We start from the raw sequence: 13,630 nt of genomic DNA on the forward strand, positions 1-13,630 counted from the left end.
GTCCCTTTGTGAGATGGGCCAACATAGTGTGGTATATAGGCCTGTTGTAACGTAAAAACACTGTAGCTGCAGGTCAGACTGTGCATACTACTTCTAAAAGTTTACAGCATGAATTAAAAGGTTGCTTAGGAGGGGTGGCAGTGACAGGGTGACATATAGCCTGGAAATGTGCAGCTTCCCCCGAACTTGACATTTGCCAGGGGTCCTAAAATACTAACACTGGCTCTGAATCCATTTGAGCCAGGGCAGAGGGTTTAGCATATGATAAAAACAAACTTTGTCTCACAATTTAATTTTTGTCATGGAGTACTGGTCACACATACTTGCTATTATTGTGTGCAGAAATTAAAATAACAAACCCTTGGAATTACTTTAACTGTAAAAATCGAAGTTTTACCACTTTCAAACAAGTAACGTCCCTCACTAACATTATTTGAAATTTAGACTTCTTCGGATCAAAGAAAGTACCTCCCAACTGTCAGCCACACCTCTCAACTGTACAGATTTTCACACAATGTCCAGATTTTTGCTTCATATTTTTGGGCTGTTTTTCATAAAATTGTGGTTTTCTGGCAAATAAGTGGCAAATTATTAAAGACTGAAGTTAGAAAAACATGACAGACATTTGAGTTTCAAACTTCATAGCCTTCAGAAAAATCCATGCTAATGCAAAACCATGGCCAGCCTTAGGCATAGGCCAACTAAGTGGCTGCCTAGGGCGCAGGTCTAGCAGGGGCACTTTTCCAGTATTTATTTGGTGTAGGTAGACCAGGATGGGGGCACCAGGTAATGTGTTGGGGGGCGCCGTGGAGCCATTTTGCCTAGGGCACCAGCTGACCCAGGGCCGCTCCTGTGCAAAACCTGTTATTCTATCAACTTTCTAAGTTTTTAAGAGCAATATTTAAAAATGTCTCTTTTTGGGCCTTTGTTCCACTTTTCTTTATGGCTTTGTCAAGATTTCTTGCTCTCAGAGACTGAGAGGTACAACTGTCCCTGATTATCAGTAATGTCCCTGATTTTGACTCAAATTTTAGGTATGTCCCTTTTAATCCCTACTAAAACCGCTGACCTTTGGAGGAAAAGGAATTACACTTGTTAAGTAATGGCAATAATCAGTCTTATACAGTTTTATTTAATTCACATTCTCTTATACTCAATGTTTCAAGTTTATACTGCTATTTTAATAGTGCCCCTGATTGTTCCTGAATCCTGCTTATTTCTGGATTTGTCCCTAATTTTTATTGAGAGGTGGGATTATGACTTGTTTATTCATTTTAACTATAGCTACCACATAAGAAGCTTCTTGTGGGGGTGTCTAACTGTAAATAATAATAAAGGACAGGACACAAGCATACCTGGAAGGGCTCTCCCAGTTCGTAGACCTCTCCTCTGTACTCACAGCCGATCTTCTCACACCTGGGGCAGCAGTCGGTGGGGTAGTGACTGACGTAGATACAGGCCGGGGGCAGTGCAGTGCATTCCGTGCGGGCACAAGCCGCTCCCTCCTCTGTACACTCACACTGCATGCAGTGATCCGAATCTAGGAAATACCAGTCCCCCACGTAGTAAGTGCTGCCATTTGCTTCGCATGTAGTTACCTGCCCCGGCACCGAGACAGCTAGCCCACCTTGCACAAGAACGTATAGTAACACAAATACCACTGGCAGCTGCTTTTGTATGGACTGCATGATCAGATGCCTGCTTACTTTAAAATGTTGCATTTACAAAGTGCGCACACACCAACAAGTGAGTGCAGTGCTTTTCCCAAAGTGGAAAAAGAGACGTCTTCTTCACGTTGCGGTGAATACACAGAGTAATCCTGGATGTTTAGCAGTTCCACAAGTTACCGATAACTACAAAATCGTTTGCTGCCAGCTTGTGTGGTCCAGTATTTCATTTGTTTGCCACTTCTGAATGCATGCTCGCCCTCCTGTGCACCCGCTGCATGCGACTTTTAAACTTTTGCACACTCGCCCGTCAGCCGGATTGTGTTAAACGTAGCACTGCGACTTCTTCACCTATTCAGCATCAATGGTACAAAAGATGGATGCAGACTGTCTCCCCAGGGCGAAACACAGCAGCATGTATATATGGTACCCTTGCAGATTTTAATCTAGTTCTTTTGGAAACCTTGTTTCCAAAGTGGGGTACCGTTATCAGATTATACAGTTAACTCTGGAAACAAAGTACTGCAGTTAGTACAAGAGAGATGAAAATTTACAGTCAAAAAGAGGGGAAATGTTATGAACAAAATGATTCCAGCGCAGCAACCAGGCGCCGAACACAAACGCTGCTTCCAGTGCAAACGTGCCTGACAACGTAGTACAATTATACAAACGTTTCTGCAGGAGGACTTGTACCGTCTTTTAACGAAAAGTCCGTGAAATACTAAGTTACCAGATGTAGCAGAGCGCTGTTTAATGTTGTGACGCCTTTTGAAACGCACTCCTCCCACTGTCTGCCTTTCCCGGTACTGAAAGCTTCTCTGGCATGTGATGTTTTTACAACCCCTTTGTACCAGTAGCCAGTGGGGGAGGCATAGGGGAGGTGTGAGGAGAGCGGTACTTTCCACCACAACCGTTTAGCGGTCAGTTCTCGGACAAAAGTCCGACTTTATGTGAAGCATTATTTTGTGATAATAAATTCCATTTTCTTAGTCAAACTCTAAAGAATGTTACTCCGTATAATATGTTAGCCACGTCCTAGTCTAATAATTGCCAGTTATTAACTGGAGTAAAAAAAGTAAGACTATATTTATTATCTTTGTCTCTCGTAGTCACGCCTTGCCTTTAGCATTGTGATCTCCAGCACTCGCGTTGGTTACGTGTTCGATCTAGCCCGAGACCGGACCCTCCTCGGAGAGCGTACCAACCATTTACATCTAGGGGCCCAAGCCACCTGTGCGTGTTTTTGGAATGTAGGAAGTAGGGTCGCCACCTTTTCAAATGGCCAAAGTGGGACATTTTCGGGACATACATCACATTTTACAATCCGACACATAACCCCACGGTCAGTACAAAGGATAGAACTTAACTTTTTTTCCTAAATAAAAGCTTATTCTTGTAGCAGTTTAGTTGCTTATTATGTTTCTTGTAACATTTAGGTATTTTAGATACAGAAATAACTATTTTATGCAACTATTACATAAAACATGGGACATAATTATGTCATACAATCTCAGGACATTTGCCCTTTTTTAATATTTTTTGTCAGGACACAACTGCCCAAGAGGGACTGTCCATCTCAAAGTGGGACAGGTGGTAACCCTAGATGAAGAAACTCACGCGAACACGGGCAGGACATGCAGAATCTACACTTAAGGGACTCCAACCGATAATCGAACCTGACAATCTCTGGTTGGGAGGCGACAACGCCTCTTGTTGTTTATGTAGTGCGTTATATTTCTGAAAGTATTTTTGTTCTTTCCGAAGTTACCTTCAGAACTAATAGCTCAAAATTCAAAGACAGCCAAGTGTCATACCTTATGAGTAGTCATTTTGGCTCACATAAGAACTGTGTACTCCAGGGAGATGGCAGATTTCCACACTGCATGATGAAAAATAAAATGAAAAACATACATTCAAATAATTTATGAACTCCTGTGACGTTCAAACACTAATACATTAATGTACTTGATTTTACTACGTTGTGCACTTCCAGCATACAGACTGATAATGACACACATTTTCTCCATCTGTCACACACTGTCAAACAATTGATAAGGAAAGACAATGTTTGCACTCACCAAATACACACACAACTGATATAGGAATAAGTTGGGTGCTGTCATGCATCCTTTGGGCGAGGGGCAATTTAGCCAATTAAACAGTTGACTAAAATGTCAGTTTCATGAATTTTCAGAACTGGGTGGGTTTCCCTACAAAGGGAAGGTTTGTGGGAATATTAATCAGGGCAGCCAAATGAACAATCACATTGCCCCCGAACTGTCAAACCCTGTTATTACCAATGTCTGTGAGGCTCCTGTCATGTAGACCTGTAGGTCCCAGTTTTGGCCAAACTTGCATGCTTGAATTTAGTCGTGACAGGATACTATGGGTGTAACCAGGATATGTGGAACTGTACACCAATACTTCCCTGCACCATGCTTTGCAAAATTCACCCTTTCAAGCCTTTTTTTATTACTGTGGGATCCTCTGTAGTAAATATTGCACCCTAGGAATTCCAGAAATGGACTTCATGAATCAACATAATCATCAACCCCTTTCCCCCATTTTCTACATGGGGTTGGGGTGTTATGTCAAGTATCACTCTCTCTCTTTGTCACAGATCCTCTCTCACATAATCCTTCTGCCTCTTTGCTGGACACTCTTCCTCTCATCTGTCCCAAAATTCCTCACCAGAATGTCTTCTGCTTTCCTGCACATGCCCGAACCACCACTATCTGTTCTCCTTGACCTTCACTGCAATTGGATCTACTTGTTCTACTGCTTTGATGTCCTACTTTCTTTGTGTGTCCCACAGTGTGCATCCTAATACCTATCTCAGGCACTTCATCACCATCACATCTAGCTTCCTCAACTGATCTGCCTTCATTTTCCAGGTTTCTGTACACTACAAAAATACTGGTTGCACCACCAAGTGTGTCATACTTTGGATAAGACAGGTCTTAATTGCCTGAACTGGAGATAGCTTAGGTGTATATAAAAAATCCCACAGTACTTACTGAAATTTGCATATAAAAATCACACACAACTAATGTGCAATAATTATATTGCCATATTATGCACACAGTCAAAAGAAATGAAACAAAAAATCCAAAAAAAAAAATTAATCATTTTTTCACTCCACCCTTTAAACCACACCAAACACTTCAGTTGTATCAAAGGATTTACCGCATCACATTTTTATACAGCATCTCCCTACATGTAATCTTCCACATAAAGCATTCACAAGAAAAAAAAAAAACTTTTCCATTTGATCTATGCTTTTTTCTTTACATACTTTCCAGTACTACTCACGTTATCATATTCAAATCAATTTTTTCTAGCCTTTCTCTTTCTCACAGCCTCTTTTTCTTATTCCAAAACACTTTACAGCATTTGATAAAAAATATTCCATCATTTCATCCTCCCTACACGTGATTCTTCATTTCCACATTTTGCATATAGAGGATTGATGCCTTTACTGGCAACTTTTTAAATATTATCAGTCTTTTATAAAAGTCTTAGCATTCATATTGAAAGAGCAGACGTTACTGAGTTAGAGGTGAAAGATTCTTCAGAAATTATTAGAAATTTTCAAATTATTTACTATTATTGGAGATTCAATTATTAAAAACTGCGGTGGTGGTGCTGCGGTAGCGTTGTCGCCTCGCAGTTAGACGTTGCACATTCGATTCTCAGTTAGAGCGTCTTCTGTGTGTCGACATGCATGAATGGGCGTTCCTTCGCTGAAGGCTGTGCATTAGGCCCGGCAAGCCAACACGTAAAACTCTACTGCCAATCATTAGCGGACCGGAGTTCCACTGTGGCGACCCCTAACTGGGAAAAGCCGAAAGACAGCTTATTGGAGATTCAATTATTAAAGGAGCTGATAATTACATTTGTAGAGAAGGTAATTAACATCCAGTAATGATATACTTGCTAGGAGCAAGAGTACAGGGTATGAGTGTGGCCTTAAAATGCCTTAATGTAAGGAAGTATGGACCTATTTTTATTCATGTTGGTTTAAATGATCGCATCTTCAAGGACTTGTTGACTGTTAGTAGGGAACTTTCAGTCCTCTTTAATAACATAGCTTATAAAGGCTTGAGGGCATATTTTTTTTACAAATTACATTCAAAAAGAGGAATCAAGTCAGTGAGAATAAAATAAAACAGTTTTTTTTGGGGGGAGTGGGTAAATGCCTACATGAAAGAAACAGACAGTTTTCAAAAGTTGAAATGTGTAGAGCACCCAAGCCTAATTTTAACACATGTGTATTGAGAAATGATGGCATGCAGTTGTCAAGGCAAGGAAATAGAACTTTTGCAGCAATATATTACAATATTTGACTGGCTTAAAACAGGATTGTTGCCATGTCAAAAATTTAACAAATGACAGCAAAATTTGATTTATCTCTGGTGGTTTTAATTCTAGGACTATTAGTAATATATTTTTATAGGCTACACTCACACAAGATTTATGTCATTGTTTGTGAAACATGGTTAAGGAACAATGACTGGAAACCAGTTGTTTCAGGGTTTGTATTTTATTCTGTAATAGACAGTCTAACAAAAATCAGATGGAGGTGTTGTGATAGGGATTAAAGATTTTATGAGACTTGTGATTATTATATCTTTGACAATAATACCATTATTATAGATTATGTAACAGTGGTAATAAAGACAACTCTGGAACAGATTATAATTGTTGGGGTGCATACACCATAAGAGTCAAGTGCTGATGACCCAGAGGAATTAAAACATTTCTTCCATAAAACACTTGTGAGAAAAAAAATAGTATCCTGGGATATGAATTAACCAGAAACAGGTTGGAACAATACTGAGTCTACAATACTAGTAAGAAAATTATTAACGACATATGTTCAGGAATAACCGTGACCAATTAGTTTGTCATATAAAATATTTTGCATGATAATTATAAGAATCAAGCAGAAGAGGCTGGAAAAGCAATTTACAAGAGAACGATGGGAGGACATTTGTATGCCTCCCAAGTATGCAACAAAGTCCAGAAGGGATAGAATCTTTGCTTTGAAGTGTTTGCAAAGGTATTTTTAAATGACAAGTAGACTTCTAAAGAATGTTTCTTCAGATAGATAAGAAATGTTGGAGGTGTGATGGAGAAGAGGCAACTGGGAACAAATGTTTTGGGAGTGTAATAAGTTGGCAGATTTTTTTAAAAATCCAATAGTACTCTACGAAAGATATTGGGTGAGCAAATGGCTGTATGAAAATAAATGCTTATTTTGAGATAGGACACAGGATGTGAATTGCATAGACATAGTAAGGCCTTATTAAGTTTAATTCTGTTGGCTGCCAAAAAAGGCAATTACTAGAAAATGGAAATCAAAGTTTAAACCAACTGTATCTGAAGTACTGAGTATTTTAAGAGAGATAAAATAACTGGAAGTGGGATCTTTAGGAAATGAAAGGAAAAAAATTACATGAAAATAAATTGAAATTGTGAAACAATGCATGCAGAATAATGTTCACAAGGAGCAGTGAGGTTTAAGAGAAGGCAGGAATTTGTTAATTTATGTAATGTTGGATTGATTATGTTTACAAAGAAGGAAAGGATGTGATGTACTGTAGGCAAATAAAAAATTGTTCATATGGTTTGTTTTCTTTTCTGTTAATGTTTGTTTGCCTATGTCTTGAGACCTGCCACCCCAACTACTTTGGCCTCCATTGCTTTTCACAGACATGAATGTGACAGCCTAGCCTAATCTGTCTAACTCACCCAAAGAAGGTGAAAACCTGAAAAACCCAGTGGGAAAAAACAGCAAATCATTTCATGACCCTTAGTGCAATCACCTATGTAGGTCACTGGGCACCTTATCAACCCCTTGGCTTCTAACCTTCCCCTGCTTTTACAAGAATGTGGGTCAGGTAGAGAAAGCTGCAGAGGTAGGAATAAAAAGACCATGTTGCTTTGTTCCTGGCCTTTTCAATACCTCCCCAGCTAGCTTTCCCCTCCCCAACCCTTCTGATATATCCTGACCCTATCTGGTCATCCTACCTCCCTTTCACACCTATTTCTGAACTGAACTGAACTGCCTTGGACAAATGGCTGCTTACTGCAACCTGGCTAGCCAGTCGTTGTCAGAGATTAGTACAGCTGCCCTTGCCCTTTACTAAACTGACAAGCCACAAATGATCAAGTTCATCTACCTGTAACAGTAGTGTACTGAGCCATGAGTAACACATTACATAACAATTGAGTATCACCATTACTATAATAATGAAACACAGAGACATCGAACAGATTAAACAGCTGCAGCCATGTGTTTATTGTCAGTTACTGCCAATTACACCTAATTGATTGAAGCCAATTCTTTGATGATGCGCACATGGCAGGAATTTCAGAGAGGACATTTGTTTACTTCATAGCTGTGCCTTAAACACTACAGAGCAATAGACAGCATCATCAATATCTGACCCTTCTGATTCATATTTCCCACAGCATAATAATTTCACTTAATTCCTCTAGGCCTCCTTACAATCTGCCAAGGAACTGTTGCCAGGCTGGGTAGTCCCTGGCAACAGCTCCTTGGGACAGTCCTGAGACCTCCTCCCATGTACCTTGGCCTCCCTTACCTTTTCTGCCTTCTGTCAAACAAATTTCCTAACACCCTAAATGTAGGCCCATTATTGCTAAACCAACCTGTAAATATGCATAAAAAACCTGCATACCTTCCTCTGATAAATGAACCCCATCCTTGTCATATCTATCTGACCACAAGACCTTAATACCAAGGTGAGACAAGTATACGCCACTGAAATTCCTTAATAACTTGTCAGTCATATTATTTACTCTATGTCTCATCTTCTCTACTGCTGCAATGGACCTAGCCACCCTCCACTTTCTTCCTTCCTTCCTTCCTTCCTTCCTTCCTTCCTTTTCCTGTGGCTAGTACTCATAGGTTCATAGGTAGGTACTAGGCTATTGGCCCTAGGGCTTAAAAGGTACCCTGGCTTTTGCCACCCAAGAAAATTATTTCCCTGTGCCCCAGAAGTGATCCCCGGAGTGAATTTCCTATTTCCCATCCAATCATCAAGATTTTTCATGAAGAGTGCTAATGAGGAGCTTTGTTTGATATAGAGAGGTAGTTTGTTCCAGAGTATGGGAAGTCTGTGGGACAGGAATCTATCCCACCAGCATGTTCTGTTTATTGTGGTGACAAGGTTTAAGTCCTTAGAGCGTGTAGCTTGGAGGGATTGGGATTTCTTTAAGTGGAGCATGTCCAACAGCTTTGGGTTTGACATGTTAGGCAGAGATCGCCTCTGAGAAGGCAATATGCGACGGTGTAAAGCTGGAGTTTTTTTGAGACGGTCTGCGTAGAGCATCTGTTTGAGGCCTGTAATCCTCTTTGTGAGGTATTTCTGTGGCCTTTCCAGTTGTTGTAGATGTCTTGTGAGGTACATACCAAAAGGGGCATTGCACTCTATAATGGGTCTAATGAGTGATGAGTAGAGGGGAACAATTACCTCTTTTTTCCTTGTTGAGAAACCTCTTGTGATGAGGTTTGCCATGTAGAAGGATTTCCTGACTACTGTAGCGATGTGATTATCAAAGGAGAGACTACTGTCCACCTGTGTCCCAAGGTCTCTTATCACACTTTCAGTGTTAAGCAGACTACCTACTATGTGGTAGTTCATGGGTACAGAGTTTTTACCAAAAGGGATGACAATGCACTTTTTGGCATTGAGCTTGAGTCCATGGCTTTGATACCAGGAATCCGTCTCAGTGAGGCCCTTTTGTAGGATGTCCACATCATTAGGAGTTCCGATTATGGCTCTTCATTTGCAGTCATCTGCAAACTTCATTAGCCAAAGACCTTCTGTGTTAGCCTGTCTTCAGAGAAGTAGATACCAAACAGGAGAGGACCCAGGACTGAACCCTGTGGTACTCCACTTGTCACTGGTCGGAAGTCGGATTTGGAGTCTGCTACTTTCACAGTGTGGATTCTGTCAGTGAGCCAGTTGGCAACCCATCTTGTGACATAGGGATTTATGCCTAGTTTGGTGAGTTTATCTATAATTCCAGAGTGGGGGATGGTGTTGAAAGCCTTGGCAAGATCTAAATAGGCTGTGTGAACCACCTTACCCTCATCTACGGCTTTGGTGACTGCATCAAAGAAGTCTATCAGGTTTAGGAGACATGATCTGCCTTTTACAAACCCGAACTGGGTAGAGTCCAGAGTTTCTAGATTACCAAGGGATAATTGGCTAGGCTTAAAATGTCTCGCAAGGGCAGTTAGCTTAGTACTATTAATCCTATGAACAGGAAGGAACCAACCAATGTCTTTGTTTATATGTTCCATGATGATACGTTCCATGGTCTTGCAGACCAGGCTCGTCAGGCTAATGGGGCGGTAGTTCCCGGGGTCCATGGTGGATCCCCCTTTGTGGAGTGGGAAAACCATCACTGTGCGCCATTCAGTGGGCACAAAGCCTGAAGTGAGGCTATGATTGAACATGATACTTAGGTGGGTGCCAGTTCCTTCTGTAATTCGTGTAGAACACAGCCTGGGATGTTGTCAGGTCCCATGGATGCTATGTTCTTGGTTCTGGAGAGTGTGGTTTTTACCTGTGCAGCCGTGATTACAGGAACTTTTCATTCTTACGGTATAGAGATGGGCCCTTTAGGGGGTGAGAGGGGGTTAAAGTTAGCACTAAACCTATCTGCTAGGATGTTGGCAATATCAGCTGGTTCTGTATATTTAGTGCCATTGTGCTGTAACTCAGAGCAGATCTGAGTATTGCCACCACTGAAATTCTTGACATAGCTATAGAATGCTTTGCGGTTGTCTTTAGAAACAGTGGTGATTTTATTTTCGTAACTAGCTTTGGAGGATTTTATGAGGGATCTCAGCTTCTTACTGAGGCTGACCAGGGAGTTCCTCCAGTCATGGGATTTTACTCTTTTTTTGCAGCAGTTTCTTTTTTCTGTTGTAGAGCTTGTTTATGGCAGGGGACCACCAGATTGGCTTCCTTTTTCTTGGAGAATAGCACGGTCAATGCACTGTGTAAGTGTTTATAAAGTGCATTTGTGTAGGATTCAGCAGTCGTACCTCTATTGTCCGTCTGGATGGGTGTCATAGGTTCATAGGTTCATACTGCTATCTGCCCTGCCTAGGGCATTTATAACTAGCCAGTGTGTGTGTGCTTTCACCACCCCTTAGGATTTCCCGGGGTAACCTACAATCTCCCATCTACTGTCAAGATTTCTCTTGACCAACTGCTGCAGGCGGGTGGGTACATTTCAGATGGGGGGTTGTACTCATCAAATCATTGGTCTGATAGTGAAAGTACAGGGGTACAATGACAGTGTCAAAGAGTTTACTACAAACTTGGGTCCCCAGGTCCTGATAACTTACCTATGGTAATAATTAGTGTTACCTTGTTTTTTCAAAGGTATGACTATACATTTTTTGGCATTTAGCTTAAGGCCATGGCTCGGTCACTTGTTCTCCATTTTTATGTGACCTATCTGTAAATGCCTGGGCCCAGGGGCCCAGGCCTGGAACTGCCCGCCTGTGGCTCCATGGACTTGACCGGACATGGCACCAGCCACAACTCCTAACCCTGTGTGTTCTGTCCTTGAGAGCCAGTTTGCAACCCATCTTGTGACATACATATGGGTTCATCTAAGCTGGTGAGCTTTCTATGATGCCTCAGGGGGTAGTTGTCGAACGCTTTTGCTAGGTCAAGGTAGGCTGTGTGAACTGCCTTACCCTCATCAATGGCCTTAGTGACTGTTTCAAAAAGTCACCATTCTTTGAGATGCCTTCCCTTTTGGATTTTTTTGCTCATGTAGCAGCTTTCTCCTCTTGTTGTAGAGTTTGTTTATGGCTGGAGGTCTAGTATATTTTCTCCTCTTGTGGGAATGGTGACTAGTTGTTCCATAGCATTTGAGTTTATGAACTCCAGAACCTTTTGGCTAGGGTGTTGGGGCTTGAGTAATGTTCCCAGTCTATGTTTGGGTAGTTGAAGTCACCCAATATGATGGTGTTTGGAGAGACATTCATACTCTCCAGTGTCTTCAGGAAGGCTGTGTGGGTTTCCTGTGGTCTGTAGCATGTTACAAACTGTAGGGCAGTTTTACCTATGGTTAATTGCACCTGGATGGTCTCCGATGCTTAGATGCGTTGCCACTAACCTGAAGGTGTGGGTATCCTTTATGAATATGGATACTCCCTCCTTTTTTTTGTGGTCGGTCCGGATTTTGGGGCGAGCGCGATATGAGGTATAACCTGATAGTGCTGGGGTGCTCTCAGGAGCCTTGAACCAGGTTTCAGTCACAGCACAGACATCGATGTTCTCCATACTGAGGAGGGCTTCGAGGGCGTGCATCTTGAGGTTTAGACTTCTGGTCTTAAGAAGCGTAAAGTTGGCTTTGGAGAAATATTTTATGGTGGTTTCCCTAATGGGGGTGGGGGCGGGATGTGGATGTCTAGGGTGATTAGCTTGTGGTCGGATCTGACCAACGAGGAATTGACCTCTAGTGTGGAACACCGGTCATCCATGTTGGTAATGACCAGGTCTAGGATATTGCTGCCCCTGGTGGGGGTGTGGATAAGTTGATCCAAGTCATTGGAATTTATGAATTCCAGAAAATGTTGAGCAAAAGAGTTGGTACATGAGTAGTTTTCCCAGTTAATGGTGGGGTAGTTGAAATCGCCCATTATTAGGGTTTTGGGTTGTACCCTAATATTTTCCAGTGTATCAAGAAATGAGGAGTGGGTATCCTGGGGTATGGTGGGCAATCTGTAGCAAGCTACAATTTGGATTGCGGTCTTGCCCAGAGTTAGTTGCACTTAGATAACCTCTGATGCATTATGCTGAGCAACTAGCCTGGAGGTGTGGATATCCTTAATGAATATGGACACACCTCCACCTTTAGTGTTTCAGCCCAGGTTAGGTAGCCGAACGGTGTGGTATGAATTATAGCCTGATAATGCAGGGGTGCTCTCTGGAGCCTTGAACCAGGTCTCTGTCACTGCACAGATGTCAATGTTCTCAATATTAAGGAGTACCTTGAGTGAGTGCGTTTTGATGTTTAGACTTCTAGCATTGAGTAGCATTACCCTCAGATTGTGCTTGCTTGTACCTGTTACGGTGGTGAATTTGTCATTTGAACCTTGCCTAAAAAGGCACTATAGGGGTGGCAAGAGCCTTAGCTAGTATCCGGAATCCCAAGGGCGTTAGGTGCAGGCCATCTCTGGCAAAGCATCATGGTCTGTCGATCATGTCATCCCAGGCAGACAGATACTGGATCCCCTTAGAATGACACCAGAAGCTTAGCCAATTGTTGAAGTCAATCATTTTGTCCTTGTACTGTGATATCATTCTGGGTGATGGCAGGATGCTACTCAGGGCTAGGGTCATACCTGCCTGGGCTACAAGATCAGAGAGCTCCTCCATGTCTCTTTTCATGTAGTCCATAGGGTTATGTCTCAGATCATTCACACCAACATGGACAATGACAGAGTCATATTTGTACTTGTTGTGGAGTGACCTGAGTGCGTGCTTTATGTGGTGGATCCTGGCACCTGACAGGCAGCTGACAGTAACTTTCTCCTTGTTTAGCCTGGTGAGTGGAACATCAGTGTGCCTGACTATAGAGTCACCTATGACTAGAGTGTTGGGTACTTTGTTATGCCTTATGGGCTGTGGTTGGGTGGCACACTGAGTTTGTGGGTTATGTGTCATTTGGGTTGTGTTGGGGGGTGGAGATTGCTTGCGTTTCTGCTTTGGAGGTCTCTATTGCTCGGGCAGATTTTTTTTGAGAGCCTCCATGAATGTAGGTGTGTGTTTTGTGATTCTATGTGTGTGTTTTGGTGGTGTAGGTTTTGAGGAACTATGTGATCAGTGTGGTGTGGTGCAAGTGTTTACCCCCTCCTCTTGACTGTCTAGTCCAGTCTTGGGTGAAGAGAGCTTTGCTTC

General features: G+C 42.0%; 1 protein-coding gene across 1 annotated transcript in view; it reads right to left on the bottom strand.

The window, feature by feature from the left end:
* LOC122813185 (von Willebrand factor C domain-containing protein 2-like) overlaps positions 1 to 2,748 on the bottom strand; it is an 89,316-nt gene extending 86,568 nt beyond the window's left edge. The window contains exon 1 of the mRNA XM_044085358.1: positions 1,356 to 2,748. Coding sequence (XP_043941293.1) covers positions 1,356 to 1,721 — 366 coding nt within the window. The 5' untranslated portion in view covers positions 1,722 to 2,748. The remainder of the gene's footprint in view (positions 1 to 1,355) is intronic.
* Between the last annotated feature and the right edge of the window lie 10,882 nt (positions 2,749 to 13,630).

The sequence above is a fragment of the Protopterus annectens genome, chromosome 10.part0 (assembly GCF_019279795.1).
Source record: "Protopterus annectens isolate FY-2018-M chromosome 10.part0, PAN1.0, whole genome shotgun sequence".
Classification (NCBI taxonomy): domain Eukaryota; kingdom Metazoa; phylum Chordata; order Ceratodontiformes; family Protopteridae; genus Protopterus; species Protopterus annectens.